This window comes from Lampetra planeri, chromosome 7 (assembly GCF_965212315.1).
Source record: "Lampetra planeri chromosome 7, kcLamPlan1.2.h2, whole genome shotgun sequence".
NCBI lineage: Eukaryota > Metazoa > Chordata > Hyperoartia > Petromyzontiformes > Petromyzontidae > Lampetra > Lampetra planeri.
Window position 1 is genome coordinate 1,806,750 of NC_136113.1, and position 19,952 is coordinate 1,826,701.

Sequence of the window (19,952 nt, forward strand, 5' to 3'; positions counted from 1 at the left end):
CCTCGCACTGCTGCAATGTTGTTGACTCTGCAAAGTGTTTCGTGTCGTTAGGAAAGGACTTTGAGTCCCTGTTCACCACGAGGCGGTATAAAGCAGCTGAATGTGGTTTGTTTATGCGGACTGAGAGGGCAGGGCTCCAACTCTTACCATTTGAAATCGGACTCGCCCAAATCGACTGAGAGATTAGGCTGGAAATTAAACTTGCACTCAAAACGCCAATGGTGGATTTATGCGTTTCAATTTTTTGAGGTGTCCGTACAGCACCATCTACTGTAGCTGCCCAGTAATACCTAGCAGCGACACGTTTTATTCGTAATGTTTTTTTTCTGTGTACGTTTAGGTTATACGAGGGTATCAATAAATACCATGGTCTTACATCCAGCATCATCGATGATTTGCCAGAATGCTAAATCGCCCGATGACGCTAGATGTAATTGCCAGTAAAACGTCGTACGACTCAAATGGCAAATGTTGTGGATTTACTCTCCAACAAACCGGTGAGCTGAAGTAGTCACTAATTGGCACGTTTTGATTATGTGACAAACCTTACTGACTGTGTTGGGTGCTGGAGGGTTACGACACATTCATACTCATGCAATCTAACCCCAACAACCTTTATTATGAATAATAGAAAGGCTGTCTTGGTTATGTTTTACCCGTGGTCGTGCACAATACATACAATGTGTGAAACACGAGCTTGTGTCGTGCACAAAGTGTCTATGGGCACTGAGAAGTATTCCATTAGGCAATGATCATGAGACAAATATCACAGAAATAATGTGAGAATAATGCATCCGTGACATTTTGAGTCTCTTTATTGCTGACAACAAACTGGATAAATTCAGACTTCCCTAAAGGCTCTCTTCCAGTGGGAAAGCGCCCTAATACAATCACAAGACATACGTGGTTGTTTTAAAGGGCTTCTTAAGGAGTGATCGAGAAGCATGAATCCTGGGTCTGCATGAGACACGGTTGACATTGCCGAGAACCAAGTGTCACAAATTCACGAACAATGTGCGCGCATTGTGTTACAAGTTACAATTCAGCAAAACCAACACATTTTACTCATGTCAGGGTTTTCGAATTAAATTAAATAAAAAAGCAAGCATATTTTACGTTTTCCACACAACAAATATTTATTTTAAATATACGATACATCCACTAAACCATCGGAGTCCCCTGGACAGTAGCCACATCACTCCTCTAGCCCTCCCTGATTAGCCCACAACGAACACACACGCACATCACCGTCTTAAATTGTCAAAGTTCACCAATATTTCTCACGACGCCCTCTACTGGTACAAAGCTGTGCCGCAGGCGTACACGCGCCTCACGGCAGTATCATAAAAGGCCCTGCAAACACTTGATGACGGAAGGGCCTCTAACTATACATACCTCTAGCGAATCCCTCGAGAGCGGCGTTCTTTACTGCAAGGCCCGCGGGCCACTGGCAGCCCCTGGTGGTCTTTAGTGCGGCCCCTGGCGCGCAGCCCCTGACAATACACAGCAACACGTGGCGTTGTGGCGGCCCTCGCACTCATGATGTCTTATTGTCGAAAGTGACCCCCCCCCCCCCGCTGCCTGAAAATTAGTGAAGAACATCGCTCTTGAGAATATTTTGGCCATCTCTTTTATGCGTGCCAGAGTTCCTGCGAGGTGATTGGTGCATCCATTCTCTACCCCACCGGACGTAATCTGCCTTAAATTTTAATAATAACATTAGGCTTTCACGAACAATGTCATGATTCGTAATTACTTATTTTTGATTTCGAGCATCGTGTAGGTATAATACCGATTTCCAGCTGTACCCTCCACTACCTGACAGAGCCAATCAAACCAAGTTGTCACGTGGTCAAACGTGCCCATCGATTTGGTTTTTCAGAAAACCGGAATGTTGATAAGCAAGTAAAACTTTGACAATTGTATACATTGTCAAAACTGCCATCATACCTACAGGATCTAACCCAAAAGTATGTGATTATGAGAGTCACTGTGGTCAACCCATTTATACTGCTGGGTGAACAGTAGCAGGGGATTTAAGAAACGTGCCGATTGTTTTAACTGCCCCACCAGGAGATCAGACCGGCGATACGTGGGTTACAAGTCTAACGGGCTAACCATGACACCGTGGCAGAATCCATAGCATCATCTGCATCAACTATTTGAATTGACTACAACAATCAATGAAGGATTGGCACCCCTCTATTTTTGCAGGAACTCGATGACCTTGCGGTTGGGGCCTGAGATGCTTTCACACGGCTAGTTGAGACAAGAATATTTGGAAAAGGCTGGAGGCAGAGCTCACAAAACCGTGGTCTCCTTACAGCTCTCTTGCTACAAACACCAGTACAGACAGTGTGTTTTCCTTTAACGCGTCTTTTCATGACGCAAATTGGATATAACGCGGATGTGAATTAGACATAATGCGATTGAGTGAACATAACTACGTGGCGTGAGTAGGAATAAGCGGTTGTACTGCGGGATATTGCTGGATGATTCTAGATGCTACCCACGCGCCTCAGTGTTTGTTCAGCCTGCATACGCATCTCACGTGTTCCTTAGCCTATATTATACTCTCTATTATTTATTATACTGGAACGCGATTTTTCAGGAACGCAAATACCGCGTTATAGGAAAACATACTACTGTGGAGTGGGATCCTTTCTCAGTCCATATGATAACATGATTTTTAATTAGCCAAGCAGAGGACCTCCTTTTAACTTGGAACATATCCCACGAACAAGCATTGTATAAAATACTCCTCGTTGATCAATCTCTGTTAGCTTGGGTGTTCCGCAGACCAGGGGTCCCCAACCCCCGGGCCGCTGACCGGTACCGGTCCGTGGCCTGTTAGGAACCAGCAGGAGGTGAGAGCGGTGAGTCCGCGCGTGGCCCGCCCCCATTGTTTTATTAGACTGGTCAACAAAAAAAAAACATTTTTTTTTGGCCTGGACTTTTGCAGCTGTTTTAGACTAATTTCAGGCTGCTGATTCCAAATCTGATCTCAGATTTGCTCTATCACATCATTTTTATGCTATCGGCATACCCCATTTTAATTGATTTTACCCAAAATTAACTCTGTCACTTATGATTGCAAGTTGTTGCGAGTCAGTGACTGCTTTAGTGTTAAAATATGGTGCTGTATTTTTAGGATAGTGTGTTTATAATATCATTTTATGTAGATATCCACATTTTTTAAATATTTTTCTTCTGAAGTTTTTATTGAAAATGCAATATTTGATATCTCAAAAACCTGATGTGATAGACAAAAACTGATGCCAGATTTGGAATCAGCACCCCAAAATTACGTTAAAACCGTTGGAATACCTTGTGCCAGAAAAAGTGTGTTGACTAGTGTTATTGACCACTTCGTCCGTGCCTCTTTCCCGCACTGCGCACTTGTCACAGTTTTGCTAAGCCCACAAGCTGCTAACCCCTAGCCACAATGAGTAAAACACAAACGTCGCTGGAGAGCTTCTTTGAAAAGAAGGAAAGACCCAATGATGACCCCCAGCCCCCCGGTCCGTGAAAAAACTGTCTTCCACGAAACCGGTCCCTGGTCCAAAAAAGGTTGGGGACCGCTGCCGCGACAATTTGAAAACATATGAACATGTGTGTGTGCTGGGTGTAGCCAGGCATGCTAACAACAAACACAACAAGCTGTTCGAAATAAATGAGTTTTCAATTAAACAAAAATATTTTGGTCATTCCCAGAATTTCTAAATTGACTCATCATGATAATCAGGCTTGTGCAACCGAAATTACTCCATCACCTGATATCTTCTTCCTCGATCTCACGTCTGGTGCCCATTTGTCCAAATATTAGCGCACGTTGTTGCAGATTTACTGTGCTACGCTGAAAATTTCAATCTTAAAGAACTGGAGAGATCGTAAACAAGTGACCTTTGAAATGTGCGACTTAGTAAGACGTTCAGTGTGGCTGCTGCTCGTGAGCATGTGGGTTGTATTATGTGGGAAGAGATGGCTTCATAGAGACGGGCTTTCTGCAAATTCCTTCAGGTAACCTTCTCCCACGGGGTCAGGAAGGTAATGCACTTTTCTCTTTCTCTCGCTGTGGATCTTTAATAGCAGTGGCTCTGGATATTATTTCATTTTGCCGTACAAAAGGCTGTTTGGTACGTTACATTCCCCCCCCCGCCCAAATCAGCGTTCCTATCACATCTTGAGTACAGCACCAGGCTATGACGAAGGTACCAGGTTTCACAAGGGTGTAGAATCTTGCCTTGCAGTCGGGGCAATAAGGCGTATGTGGCTTTATCCAAGTAGGTACTTTGTAAGGTAATTTTAAACTTGGAAAATGTGGGCCTACTCTTATTCGAATAACGTCCGCTGGGAAATACATGGAGCGTGTCTTTATTACACGCTTTTATCATTTAACTCACTCTGTTTGTTGTCGTATCCTCAAATCTTATAACTCAATTTTAACCCACTTCGCAACGTGGTATCGACTGCAAACTTGGTATACTTATGTCATACTGATGACAATACTATATTCTATCATAAAAAAATATAAAACATATTTTTAAACCATATTTTTTAGATGTTATATTTCGGCTTGGGTCTAATTGTCCACGCTCATCTGACGTTGGCTGTAATTGACCACGGTCCCTTACTTTATGGCAAGCTTCGGAGCCACTTCCTAGAGTCATGGAGTTCTCCCATTGCTAGTACGGTACATTTCATTAAAGCGTGTTTTAAAAAAAAGTTTTTTAAATGTCACTTATTTTTTTTAATACACCCGCAGTAGTGACTATAAAAGGCGTGGTAGCAGGGATGGAACTGTGAAGACATCACGCCACGGGAGCTCGATCCCGACCCTGACGCCTGTAACACATTGTCCTGCGGAGGGAAATGGTAGGAACGTTGAGTTGCTCGGTCAATAGCCAGGGTCAACGGCGGCGTGGTGTATTCCGCAAATATGGCCGACTGTGAGGGCGGGCACAAGCCGGCGTGAGTAGGTTAAACGTTGAGTTTTATAAGGGCACCACGGGGTGACCAGCCCCTCCCCACCCACCCAGCCTCACCCCTCCCTCCCACCCACCACCCAGCTCCTCCCCACCCTCCCCTCCCCACCCAGCCCCTCCCCACCCTCCCCACCCAGCCCCTCCCCACCCTCCTCTCTCTACCCAGCCCCTCCCATTTTTGGATGCACGACGGACGGACGGACACAATAATCCCCTGTTGGCTGATGTCACCAGGAGGTTCCTACCAGTATTATTTGGAGTTTCCGTGTCTCTCTCCCCGTGGATGCGTGGACTTTTTTTCTCCGGGTCCTCGGTTTTTCCCCTCCACATTTAGAAACACGCATTGAGATTATAATTTATGTTATTTCACTGCTATAAATGTCCACATGATAAGCCATTTTTTGACCTTTAATTTGTGGCCAGTAGCTTCTGAAAAATAAGATAATAGCTCAGTGGGCTATTATCTTATTTTTCAGAAGCCATACCTGGTAAAAAAAAAAAGTATGTTTTTAGTGATTTGCTTACATTTTATATACTTTGCATTCCTATCGTGTTTTGTATTGTTTGTTGTAATGACGTTCTGACCAGCCCCTAGGGGCCGTCCATAAATGACGTCACGCACCTAGGGGGGGGGGGGTGTGAGACATTTGTGACGATGTGTGACGAGGTGGGGGGGGGTTTGAGAAATGTGACGTCACATCAAAATGCGCAACTTAAAATAAATATAGACAACACGTTTTACACATTAAATACGCACTACAATGACAATAGTTTAAAGCGATTTGAAGCATATTTTATTATTTTTGGGAGGGGGGGCAGAGCTTTGTGACATCATATTTGAGGGGGGGTCTGACTTTTTGTGACGTCGTGTGACGAAGGGGGGGGGGGGGGTCAAAAATCGCGTGACGTCATTTATGGACGGCCAGCTACTGGACATCTGTGAGAAAAAGATGTGTAGCTCAGTAGATTCCTTCAGGATAAATAACAATTCTGATTCTGAACCTCTTCAACTAAAGGCAAAGATGCTCATTCTGCTTCGCCATGTCTCCACCCACATCGCTGCGATCGTGGACACCTTTCAGATGTTCTTCCTTCTCTTTCCCCGCTCTCGTCTTGTTCCCTCAATGTCAACAACTCGGACACACTATCAACACTTACACTTGTTCATGTGTATTGCTTATCTAAAGTTTACATGGTCAGCTGAACCAATCCAAACGGCGACCTCTGCATTGCAAGTCCATATTCATTACATTGCATCTTAAACAAACCAAATGTCTCAGTCGCCGGCAATTGGATGCAGCACTGAAGAACACCACCACAAGTGACGGATTGTTTAATTTGTGTGTTTGAGTGACTCAGGCAAGGGTGTATATTACCTTTGTCAGCCCCCCGCGTGAACTAAGGAAATTAATAATGATTCTGATGCCAATGTAATAATATTAGCCTCGAAATGCATCAATGAGTCTCAAGGTGGTTTTTCAGGAGGATCCTGGGATGTTTGAGGGGCAGTGGGTGGGGGGAGGGAGGGGCAGTGGGTGGGTGGGGGGAGGGGCAGTGGGTGGGTGGGTGGAGGGGCAGTGGGTGGGTGGGTGGAGGGGCAGTGGGTGGGTGGGGGGAGGGGCAGTGGGTGGGGGGAGGGAGGGGCAGTGGGTGGGTGGGGGGAGGGGCAGTGGGTGGAGGGGCAGTGGGTGGGTGGGTGAAGGGGCAGTGGGTGGGTGGGGGGAGGGGCAGTGGGTGGGTGGGTGGAGGGGCAGTGGGTGGGTGGGTGGGGGGAGGGAGGGGCAGTGGGTGGGTGGGGGGAGGGGCAGTGGGTGGGTGGGTGAAGGGGCAGTGGGTGGGTGGGTGGAGGGGCAGTGGGTGGGTGGAGGGGCAGTGGGTGGGTGGGGGGAGGGGCAGTGGGTGGGTGGATGGAGGGGCAGTGGGTGGGTGGTTGGAGGGGCAGTGGGTGGGTGGATGGAGGGGCAGTGGGTGGGTGGGGGGAGGGGCAGTGGGTGGGTGGGGGGAGGGGCAGTGGGTGGGTGGGTGGAGGGGCAGTGGGTGGGTGGGGGGAGGGGCGGTGGGTGGGTGGGGGGAGGGGCGGTGGGTGGGTGGGTGGGTGGAGGGGCGGTGGGTGGGTGGGTGGAGGGACAGTGGGTGCGTGGGGGGAGGGGCAGTGGGTGGGTGGGGGGAGGGGCGGTGGGTGGGGGGAGGGGCGGTGGGTGGGTGGGTGGAGGGGCAGTGGGTGGGTGGGTGGAGGGGTAGTTGGTGGGTGGGTGGAGGGGCAGTGGGTGGGTGGGTGGAGGGGCAGTGGGTGGGTGGGGGGAGGGGCAGTGGGTGTGTGGGTGGAGGGGCAGTGGGTGGGTGGGGGGAGGGGCAGTGGGTGGGTGGGTGGAGGGGCAGTGGGTGGGTGGGGGGAGGAGCAGTGGGTGGGTGGGTGGGTGGAGGGGCAGTGGGTGGGTGGGTGGAGGGGCAGTGGGTGGGTGGGGGGAGGGGCAGTGGGTGGGGGGGGCAGTGGATGGGTAGGTGGGGAGGGGCAGTGGGTGGGTGGAGGGGCAGTGGTGGGTGGGTGGGTGGGGGGGGCAAAAAAACAAAACATAAACCCCGCTTGCTAAATCAGCTGTGGCTACAATATCATCGCGCCCGTGCGTGTGAACGCCAATGTGAATGTGCAGTGTGGTGGGGCTCACGTGACGCGGCACAACTCGTTACACTTTTCACCGGACCGCATGCGCGACTGCCCTTCCCATCACAACAGGCGGCGAATCCACTCAGCCGTACGCATCGGCAGTGATGTGGTTGTAACTGTCAGCGTCTATGTTACAGCATGAAGATAGCCCCAAAAGCATCTCTTACCTGAACTAAAAACGCGTACCTCGCTAAGTGTGCGTGTTTAAAGCTATACCTGAAGCGCGGAAAAGTTACGCTAATTGAACGATGCAAGGCGCGCGCTATCTAGCCAGCATTGGATTGGCAAATGGCTGTTATTTATAATATAACTCATTCCACAATTGTGTTGTTTCCTTAATAACCACGGTTGCTGACCACAGGACCACAATGGGGGGTTCGTGTCCCTTTAAAAAGTGTCGCTTCGAGCCTTTCAGTGTTGTTCCTCGCAGTCGCGTCACGACGAGACGGGTTGGATCTTCATTGTCCCCAACAGCAAAGAGTGCAATGCTCTCATGTGGCGTGACACTGCGGGGAGGAGTGGCCACCCACCGCCTCCACTCACGCAGAGTGAAACGAGGAAGTGCGTGCGGCAACAGCAGCAGCCAGGCACGAGGCGTGAGATCACGGCGTGAAACCCGGAGATCCTGGGGAATCCAGGACCCCCCCCCCCCAGCGTGAGGTCCCAGCGTGAGGTCACGGCGTGAGATCCAGAGATATTGGTGAATCCAGGTCCCCCTCACCGGCGTGAGTGGGGTCTCAAGGTGAGATCTCAGCGTGAGGACCCATCAAGGCGTGAGGTTCCAGTGTGCTGAGGAGCCACGCGCTCCGGCATCAAGGGGACAGGTGAGCGAACTGGCCGGCGTGTCGCCCTCGTCTCGAGCACTGGGGCTCGATCAACCAATTTAATTGCAATCTACGCCATGTGTCTCAATTGTCGTGCGTCTCTATTACCCTACTATGCTTATACCACGAGAGTAGTACCACTTATGGCTCAACGATTTGGGGAACATATCTAATTGCGATTTTTCTGACATTGCGATTTGATTTGCGATTAAATTTGTTTAAGTTAAACTTCAGTTCAATATTCAGTGTGTAATATATTTAAAACACGTGATGGAGCATTACCACATGGTACCATCAAAATTTGAACTGCTCTATATCTTCTAATGAAAGTATGATAACTTAAGATATATGAATTGCTTCCAACATGTATTTATTAAAATGTTTGTATTGCAATAGAACAATCAAACATTGAACAATTAAGTTAAATAAGTAAAGTTATTATAATAAATAAAACAATTCCAATAAGAAAGTAAAAGGACTTTTCAAATCGCAAAAAAATCGCAGCCTTTGCGATTTGCTAATTGCATTGTTTCAAACTATTTCGATTTTAAATCGATTAATCGTCGCGGCCCTAATACCACTTGCAAATGCATTGCATGTGTACCAGCCGGTTCTCAATAAAAGCGCTGTACAGTGTGGTCCAGCTGTCTTGTGGCCCCCAATTAATTGATCCCTAACATTTATTTTCCCCTTTGCTTATTCATTTTCTGTTTTTCACACCCATTGGAATGCAACTTCATTACGTTTTAGAGAATGAAATGGGTGGGTCACAAGACCATCTGGAGCACTTTGTACAGTAGTTTAGGGTTACGATGTTTGGGATGGGCTAATGTGTACTGTGTCTCACACACCTACAGCTGTCGTGAGCGTGGTTCCCCACTTCTACGATTCGCCGTACCTGGCATCACGCTATTATCGCGTTTGCCACCCGTTGGCTTGAGCCGTGCCTGTGATGAGCACTGGCACGGCAGGATGTTGCGGGCCAATTGTGACCCACGTGGCTGTACGGGGTGGCCTTATCGTGGAGTAAACCGTCTGGAGTTGTTGTGGTGGTGGTGGTTGGGAGGTTATGATTTACCAAGGGGTTGTAAAGTCAAGTTAGTTGTCCTCTGCGTTCACAAGGCAATTGCGAGCGACGGCACGTGCAGAGTCTGGCGCACGGGGTCAGCACACGCGTGTTTCTGGACATGCGGTGCACGTGGAAATGGTGCTCGTGTGATTTGCTTGGGGAAAAGGAGCGGCCAGTTTACGTGACCTGTATCCAATAGACGGTGCACAGTGGGCGGCTGCTCCCAAGTGTGTCCACGAGCTTTGGGGTAAAACACTTCCGCGATCTTTACGTCAAATTCCTAAAAAGAACGTGACGATGTATTTTTACGATTCGATTTTACGGTTCGGCTGAGGTGGCCGCCTCGTATGCCTTACGCCCTACTCTGAACGCAACAGCCATTTGTTTTTAATGTACGTGGAGTTGGAACTTCAAAGGCAGTCGTCTTTATTTTTAGAAAAAATATACCGGTAGTTTTTGACGCGCGTTCAGGAAACTGAATTTCACGTTCACGATCCAGGCGTGGGTTAAAAAAACTCAACTTCATCTGACAGCTTTGTATTTTGAGCATTTGTCCCTCATCGAGAAAGATACAAATTATATTTTTTGTAATACCTGAATTACAGTCCTCCAATGGGTCATATACATTGCCCGAGTAAAACGAACACTTCACGATTGCACTCGTGATCACCCGTGCTTGTTAAGTATCTGAAATGTACATCCGAATTCGTGGCATTAGCCAGTACTGTTTGTAGCTTTCTATTGAAAGTGCTTTCTTGACCGTAACTGCGCGTCCTCACGCTAAAGCGACGCGCAGAGCTATTGCCATGGACTGCGAAAATGGCACGCAAATGCAACAGCAGCAATGACCCCCCCCCCACTCAGCCGGGTCTTGGTGCAGTACAGCCCAGTTGGGACTTGTGGTCGCAGCTAACAGGGATATGGAAGTAGTGTGGCGTGTGATACCCTCGTCATTAACGTGATCATCATCGTCACTATCATCCGTCTTCATCATTCTCATTATCATACATTGTCATCAGAGTCCATCGTGATGAGTCTTCACTGGGTGGAGTGGTGCTGATACAGTATTGGTTTCCACACTGCGCTCTGAACATGGGAACCCGAGTTTAACTCCCAGCCACGACTAAAATCAATGGCACGTGATACCCTGAACCAGTCCTGGGCCCCCTCCTTCACCAAGCAGCACTGACCAGTGTGGCGAAGTATGGTCAAACAACCCTCAAGATGGGCATGGCATGAGGAGGAATTAATCCACGAGTGGATTGACAAAGCGTTGTAAATTATAATGTATTAGATGGGTGATAGGTAATCATCGGTTAAATATTGTAAAACAAAAGTTTTGAAACGAAATATATTCTTTTTTTAATCATGGTTGATGAGCACAGGGTACCACAGGCCCCAAATGTCAAGGGGCCAACAACAAAACAGCATTATCGAAGGTGTAACCGGTGATATATTTCTTGAATTGAGCAAGGTTCTAAGAACTGGGGGGGGGGGAGAGACCGTGGGAGGGAATTCCAAAATCGACCAGTGCAAGTGTAATGACGACTTGACACTTCTCTTGAGATGGCACTTTATTGAAGACACGTTCACTTGACATCAGGCAGAGACCCCCCCCCCCCCCCACTGCAACAGCCCTGAGTCTCCCGCGCATCTCCCTTTCATTAAATCCTTTATATTAAGTTCACTTGCTTGCTTGCTTGCGTGCTTACGACCGTGCAAATCTTTCGGTCGTTTTTTAACCCACTTCCCGTGATCCAATCGAGCTGACATTTTGCACACAGACTCGTTGTGTGTGACAATTTATTTTCGTGAAAATTTTTTTTCCAACATTTTACACTTTTTAGGAAAAAATAAATGATATTTAATTAACAATTGCTTAATGATGGCAGGCAATCATCTGACCCATAGGTGGCAGCCATCTCAAGCCAGAGGACGAGAGGACTCTAGCCGCCACGCATATAAAGGATTTATAGTGAAAGACTTTATTTTTACGGGTTAATTTTTACCAACCGAGGCCACGCCTCCCTTCTCGATCATTCTTGCTGACTGGACGCTCGCTCCACCGGCAGACTCTACCGTCATCTTCCGTCACCTAACCACACTCCCTTCTCGAATATTCCCATAGCCACCAGTCCCTTCGTACCCACAACTGACTCCCCTGTCATTACCTGCCGTGGCGACGAGTCCCCTCACACCGCATGAAGGCCTCTATTGCCATGACACAAGGACAGAAGCAGGAAGAGAAGTGTGTTTGCTCTAAGTGGTTGATTTAAATTTGTCCGTGTGCGTAAGCCGGTGTTGCCGATGTTGTGTGATGCTGTGTGCAGATGGGTTGTGAGCACGGAAACAAAGAGCAGCCTCAGAGGTGGCAGCAGGAAGTGGGAGTTGACATCCGTACGTGGGACATTGTCAAGGCCACTCAGTGAGTATTCCTGCTGCACGGTTACAACGAACTGGCTTCGTTAATGCGGTAGATCAGTGTTCTTCACTAATTTTCATAGAGGAGGGGCACTTCTGCTGATAACACATCACGAGTTTGAGGGCCGCCACACATTTTTAACTATTGGGTTTGACAGCATGATGGGGGTGTTTTCACATTTGTGTATTGTCGGGGGCCGCACGTTATCGGCCGCACGTTATCGGCCGCACCTCATAGGCCGCACTAAAGGCCACCAGTGACCTGCAGGCCTTGCAATGAAGACCGCTGCGCGAGATTCATCGTTTAACTCCACATACATAAAGGCCACGTTCAACTATAATGTACATGGTCACCAACGCTCCTAACTATTTGATCATAGCACACGTTGCTTTGTTGTTACCAGAAAATAGCTTTCTGCACAAGTGAGTCATTAACTGTGGCGACATGTGGATGCCACTTGGGAGACAGCTATTTGTCAAAAAATATCTTCTTGCCATCCAAGAGAAATTCTACTTATAGGAAATGTCTCTTTTCTGTGAAAGTAACTAAGTAAGATGCCACAGAAAAGAGGGGTTTGTAATGGAGAACACATTATAAGCAACACATAAAACCCCACTCAGTTCTTTTTTATCAGCAATTCAATATTTTCAAAAACTACAGATGTCATCCGATCCGAATTGCTTGTAGACATTGGTCATGACTTTAATGTCAAAGATACTCACTTCACCTTAACCACAGATCACCGGGAGAGACTAAGTCAGCAACCTTCACGCTTGGGCCACTTCATATTGCCTGTGACAATGGCAGCCAATGTCACAATTTTCAAGTGTAGAACCCCGATTTGATAGAAAGAGGAGCAGATCAACATATCATCTTAATAACTGAGCAAACTTGGTATTGTAGACTTTAGCTGCCAGGTGGCCAGGAATTAGGAATGCGGCAGTGGGTGTTTAGTTTGGTCTCATATCTCTCTCTGTGGAGCTTTCAGTTGTATCCCCCCTCATTTGCATCGGCTCTTTTTAAGGAACTTTTTTTTCTCCCAAATTGCAAAACCACTCCCTTAATCGCACCGGCCAATTATCTCGACGCGGGGATCCAGCTGTAAATGAATCGTAAGGCTCAGTGAGCCTTTTCCGAGTAAAGGACATCACAGTTGCTAAGCGTTGTGGATAGGCTTTCCAACCACGTACAACGGAATACAGCATATTCGTGGTTCTTTTGGTAAAGTCACGTAGAAGGGAAACAATGAAATAATACATATATAAAACTAAATTCTCAAGACCTTTCGGCTGCAACACAAGCAATCATCATCAGGTGTGAAAAACACAGCAAGAAAATTTGAAAAAAGTGGCGGGTTTTTTCTTAACGTTAGCAAAAAAAAAAACGCCACTTTTTTCAAAATTTCTTGCTGTGTTTTTCACACCTGATGATGATTGCTTGTGTTGCAGTCGAAACGTCGTGATAATTTTATTGTTTCATATTTTTATTATTTTATTGTTTCCCTTCTACGTAACTTTACCGAAAGAACGAAGAATATGAATCCCTACAGTCATGAAAGCTTTAAATCGGAATACAGCATGTTAACGTCTCGCGAATAAAATACGTTTTTTCCTTCCCGTGAGTTCAATTGTTGCCATCCCAAACCCTGTTGTATTCAGCTATTTCGCAATGTTTGACTTGTGATGAGGGCAGGTTTAGCGCTTTAAATAGAAGCACTGCAGCAGCTGGTGCGGCTGCAAAAAACCAGGTTTTCCAGTTCTTTGGAATTTGCAGCTACATCCACAACAACGTCCTGGGATGCATAATTTCAGGTTTTGATTGTGAATTGTCTTATCGTGTATCCGTATGCAAATGAGGCAAATTTGACGACGTTAAATTAATAATCATCTGTTTCTGTAGTGCAGCAAGGTATATTATTATTATTCCATTGCTTGCTGTTTGTATTTGTGTCTTTATATAGAGGGCATTGCGTAAAACCACTGCTTTGCGCCCACGTCTATGCTCCTCACAGTGACGTGTTGTCAAATAACCCCCACGGCGCACGGTGTAGATGGGGCATCGCGCATGGTTGGAATCGCAATAAAGGCTGCACGTGTGTCATATTCTGCTGGTTGGGATTTTTTTGTAATTAAATCATTCCAGCCCTGCAGGTATCAAGAGTGTGCCATTTCACGTCACATGGGGATATTTCTGCTGAGAAGCCCAGTGTGAGAGTTTTCGGATTTTTAGCACCGAATTAAAGTCTGGCACTTGAGGTCCGTACATATGTGACCCAGTAAATAGCCGTCATAATCCTGAATCGGTACATTTGATATTCACTGGCATTCTTAGAGCACATACGCTATTGCAAAGGTGCTATTTTTAAGCATTGTAAGATTCAGAGAACATTTACGTTTTGAGTCTACTGCGGAACTGGCTGACAGTGACACATTCCCGAGAGCAACCGGTAACGAGTTCCAAGTAGACGTGCCGAACACCGCAAAGCCTGCGAGGGATGTCTTGGTGCATGGGCCAATCGGGTCACCATGTGCTGCCGACTGGACACACTCACTTGGGCAGTTGTGTGCAGATCCAAATGCATGCCGAGGTAATCTAGTGCCACGTGGCCCTGGCTGCTGTAAGATCTGGATATAACAATGCACATTGACGACTGAGCATGAGGCATGACATTATTTGGAGTTCAGTATCCCGCATAGATCTGTGTCTCTTTTAAACAGAGTTCAAGTACTCGATTCGAAATAAAACCCAGCACGTTTGATTTGAGAGATGTGGGCGTGTGCCGCTTCTCTCCGCCCGCCAGGTATGGTTTGCTGGAGCGATGTCGCGAGCTCGTGGAGGCCGGGAAAGACGTGCGGGAGCCGGACGCCGAGGGCATCTCCCTGCTTCACTGGGCCGCCATCAACAACCGCATAGACGTGGCCAAGTGCGCTTTTGCAGTGTGTTCTTCTTCGTCTCTGTCGATATCGACGATCCTTTGCCATCACGGTGGTTGCCGTCTCTTTCCCGTGGAGTCTCTGATGCCCGTGTGGGTCGGTGCAGGATAGGCAGCGTGTGATCTGGTATTATTTCACCGGCTGCTGTTTTATCGCTTACTCGTCGCCAGTTTTCGAAACATATTGTTCCTTCGTGTGTCTTGGCTCCCCACTAAACTCTTACCTGCTCCAATGTTTTAAGTGCAGCAACTTTTCATCGTCTGCTTCAGATAATTGTTGTACCTTGTGCCCTTCTCCTTGCAAATGTTTTCCTTATTCTAACAGACCAAAGAGCATCTGCTTAGGTAGGCGATTGTGGACATTCAAACACAGTATCGCATGTCTGCCGCACATTCAAAACATCTCTCATGTCTGCATGGCAAGGCATGGTGAGGCCATCATCCAGCAGTGGATTGACAATGCGCTGCACAATTGTACTTGCATGGCCTTATTTTGCATCAGTGTTAGGCGCAGTCTCGATACTAAATTTACCACATTTCACTTTTGCTCACACGTTAAATTCTACCCAGACATCTGTCTTAGATTGCACCATTACAAATACTTTTTTACATAGTCATACCAAAAAAAGTAGTGTGTTGGGAATTCATCTCTACGGATATATTTTTAATACCTCATTATTACTGTATGGAGAGCCGATGTGAAATAAACCTCCCACCCCACACACAACATTCTGTTCCTTAAAACATCCTTGCAAGAACTGCCCACGTACTACCGTGTGTGTGCCTCAAATGTGGTCCAAGTGGCTTGCATTTGCGATTAGAGCAGCCTCGTGGCCTGTGACGATGACGGATTCACGATCCCTTTTTCATTCTACAATCGATAATTATTTTAAATTTTCTCTTGCAGCAAATGTTGTGTGCTCTCTAGAAGTAGCAAGGGTCACATGAACCTGATGCCTTATACAAGTTATCCGAGCAATTGGATTCTTACACGCACCATTCAATGCATTTATTATGTAGCGTAATAATTGATTTTAATTGAAAATTGGATACGATGTCACACATATGCTAGTTAACGTTGGATTCCACCGATTGTATTCTAGTCGACGGGTTTTAATATATGGCTGTGCAACCTATTCCAGGCGAGGGCCACCTACAGAGTCTCTTAGATCCCCGCAGGCCAAGAAGGCCATGTGATTATATTCACAGACGTGACCTCACCCTCTTCGGTGCAAGTGTGCATGGTAGCCTAGTAATCAGCCCGCCGAGGTGTCCGCCGAGCATAGGTGTGCCCCTGTTGGTCGCGTGTTCGTCAAAACCACACTGTGGGCTCTTTTTCCGGCCCGTGGGCAGTAGATTGTACACCGCTAGTTTAACATAACGTGACATTTCTAGCTGCCATGTAGCCCTGAAATGCTGTTAGACTCTACAGTGTTCATTGAACGTCGGTATTTATTTTAAAGTAACAACTCACTGGAAACTTCTGCTCTCTGATTTGTGCATTGTTATGCATCTCCCTCCTCACCCTCCTCACCAATAAGTCAGGCAACATTACCTCCCATGCCTTGGGTCACCATGTTCCAAACAAGATTTTGTGTGTCATTTGGGATTACTAAAAAGCCCAATTTAATCTGAATGTCCCAGCTTGTTTACGGCTAACTGTTGCGAGGATATTCATGCACTCCTCAGAATTCCCAGCTTATCATCCAAATAACCGGACTTAAAGAGACGTGATTAGTCTTAATATTCACCACAAAATTACACAATGAAATGCGGGATGGTATTTCATCATCTTTTTCACAAGCTTTCACTTTATTATCACCATGGTTAATTCCCCTGCAACAAATAGGTTGTCTTTGAGTAAGTGTGCAATTCTCTTTTGTGAAGAGGGCATTCACCGTCACTGTTGGCCAAGTCTGCAGTGTAGGTATTTGAATGCAAAAGGCAGTGAATTGATTAGAGCTGAGCTATCTGGTTAATTAAGTAATCGACTTCCACCGATAAGCAGTTGAGTTGCATGACTAATCGGATAACACGTAAGTAGTTGGGGGAAAAAAATATCTCACTTCTGTTTCCACGTGTGCCACTGGACGGGAGGTGCTAGGCGGGGCTTGATTACATTATTGGGATAACGGTCACGTCATGCTGAGCATGGCTTGCTGGGGGGGGGGGGGGGGTTCCCACCTTCAGTAGGCAGGCTGTTGGTACATGAGAAGTTGATCGCAAAATCGTAGCTGTTTACAATTTTGGGTCGATTAGTCAGCTTAATGGACGAATCCATCCCATCTCTAGAATTGACTCTGAGCCTGTCCACGAGTCCCATCGGAGGCATTGGCAGCAGGCCGTCTCACCGCACGCTGTCTCGCCCACGCCGAGTGGCAGACACAACTCCAGGAGCAGCACCCACTGAAGCCATGCATGTACATACATACCTGTCCATGCACACACTTATGCCCTCGTCTTTTCCCGCGTGATATCCCCTCCACGTTCGTACTCTTCCATCATCTCTGTATCACAAATGCGGCTATGCCATACAAAGTAAGCGTATGTGAGCGGTATCCATTCTGGTGATAACACTGTTTTCTGTGCCTGTCCAGGTTTTACCTGTCGAAAGGAGCTGTTGTGAACCAGTTTGCGGGGGTTTTGAATGCCACGCCAATGCACTGGGCTGTCAGGTAAGGTTCTGTGGAGATTGTCACTGTTTAACATCAACAGCGCAATCCTTGTGGAGTGATTACTGCCCGATGCCACCGTATTGGTGGCAGTTTGAAATATTCATAGAGTAACACTTAGAGCAATGGTCATTATTTACCAAGGAGGCAGTTCATGGAACCTTCAGGCCTCTGGTCTCAGGAATTGTATTGGATTTCTGTGTGTTGATACTGCTCCATGTATTGCCCTTGCACATCTGATTTAATCTCAGATCCTGTTTTGTTGGCCCCTCATGCATTCCTCGTCTTGATTTCTCCTTCTTTCAACATTATTTGGTTCCTAGATTTTAGTTATCAGAGCTAGAATGTGGCCAAATGAAGTGAAAAAACTATCTTTTTTTACGTGGTGCTTTTTTAGGAAGTGATTGGTAACTTGACCATCAACACATCAGACTTGAGAACACAGTTTGATCCCAGGGGGCTGCCTGGATTGAACTCCACGGTCTCAGTGGCGCCAGCTCGGCAATTTCACATCGGAGTTACCCAGCCTCCTCTTTTTATCACGTTAATCTCTTATCCACACAACCTATTTACTTTCTACTCTCATGAACGATATCACATTACCAGCACATCTATTTTAGAAAAAAATTTCATCAATGTGTAGTGAGTCCAACTGAGTCGCAGACGTTCCTTTTTGTAACACAAAGGGGTAACTGCCCCTTCACCAGATACAACCTAGGGTGGTGACCACCCAGCTAACTACTCTATACAGAGGAGTTACTGCTACGAAGGGTTGGGTCCCTACTCGGGTCCGCAATCACGTGTTTGCCTCAAAAACATAGAGCTTCCAGCTTGAGATGTAGGGCTTCAGCTGGTGGACGTGGAGCTTCAGCTTGTAGAATGCAGAGACCTCGGTTCCTCTCAGGGATCCGCCTTATATCCCCCTACGGTCGGGGCTGCTCCGCCCTTGGCTCCGCCCACCTTCTGGAGCCGTCTAGCTACCTCTCGATACCTCTCGAGAGCTTTCCCCGGACACGTGATCACCCCCTAGTCCCCCCACCTGGGGGCCTCTCTATGGACACTCTAGATCACGTGTCTGCAGGGTCAACCAGAGTGCCATGGCCTGGGGCAACCCTGCCCTTAGGCTGACACTCTCCCGCTCCCTCTTGTAGGAGCCCCCACCGCACGCCATGTGTGGTGCCTGCGCTATCCAGCGCTCATCAAGCCCCGCTAAGGCTGGTACTACACCCGCTCACAGAGTGTATGTGATGACAGTGCATCGTGTGCCCTGGCCCTCTCAGGCCAGCACCATACAGTGGCATCCTCGATGTCACTACAAATGCATTCTACTGTATTTGTAATGTTTAGGTATATATGCAGTAGTGCAGAGTGTGTGCTCAGCTCATGCGACCCATAATTCTATATTTTTTCCACGTCCTTTATTTTATCATTTTCACTGAGCCTGGGCTGTCAGATATATTCAAAGAAATGGGATTGCCCACACTTTACCCTCCCCCCCACACACACACAAGTAACCTGCCAATCGACTAACTGCACAAACAGTAGTCCAATACAATTCCTGATTATATTGGATCACTTGCAGTTCTTTTTCTTTTCTTAACTTCCCCCTGGTGACCCCCTTACTCAACCGTTGCTTGTCTTTCCACCTCCCATTGGCCCGTTGTCCATTGCAGGCAGGGACATCTGGAGATGGCGGTATTGCTCATGTCCTTTGGTGGAGACCCTGGCCTGTGGGACGACGAGGGCGGCTCGTGCCTGCACACAGCCGCGCAGTTCGACCATCCGCACATCATTGCCTATCTGCTCGCAAAGGGCCAGGTGAGAGAGATGTCTCGGTCAGTTGGGTCCATTGGGCTCCTTTGCATTGCTCGTGCCTCCAAGTTTAATTATAACGGATCAGATTTCAGACACTGAAGTATATTGATGCTGACACAAAATAATATTGCCTTTGGAAATATTCTTTCTCGTACATGTTGTGGAAATTCAGAGGTGTTTGATTTTATATACAGGGTGTTTGAGAAGAATGGACCCAATTTCAAAGCAGTATATTTCACGAGGGCAAAATGTTGCAATTACACAAAAAGTTACAAACGGTTTAATGAATTATCAAGTTTTACTAACCATTTTATAAATGCTCTATGTTCCCTCCACCTGCTGTATGGACAACATCGAGACGATAGTTGAATTCGTTCCAAACGCCTCTCAAAGTGTCTTCTTCCACTGAAGTCACCGCTGCCGTGATTCTGTTCTTGAGGTCATCCAGATTAGTCGCTAATGGTGGCACAAAAACACGATCTTTAAAGTATCCCCACAAGAAAAAGTCACAGGGTGTGATGTCTGAGGATCTTGGGGGCCAAGAGTGTAGCGCCAAGTCTTGGGGTCC

At 47.1% G+C, this 19,952-nt stretch overlaps 1 protein-coding gene across 1 annotated transcript in view; it reads left to right on the plus strand.

Annotated features, from left to right (window-relative positions):
* Window positions 1–8,187: 8,187 nt before the first annotated feature.
* The window catches only part of LOC144719736 (palmitoyltransferase ZDHHC17-like), a 30,605-nt gene continuing 18,840 nt past the window's right edge, over window positions 8,188–19,952 (plus strand). The window contains exons 1-5 of the mRNA XM_078595902.1: window positions 8,188–8,474; window positions 11,874–11,968; window positions 14,766–14,888; window positions 17,495–17,572; window positions 19,243–19,387. Coding sequence (XP_078452028.1) covers window positions 11,874–11,968; window positions 14,766–14,888; window positions 17,495–17,572; window positions 19,243–19,387 — 441 coding nt within the window. The 5' untranslated portion in view covers window positions 8,188–8,474. The remainder of the gene's footprint in view (window positions 8,475–11,873; window positions 11,969–14,765; window positions 14,889–17,494; window positions 17,573–19,242; window positions 19,388–19,952) is intronic.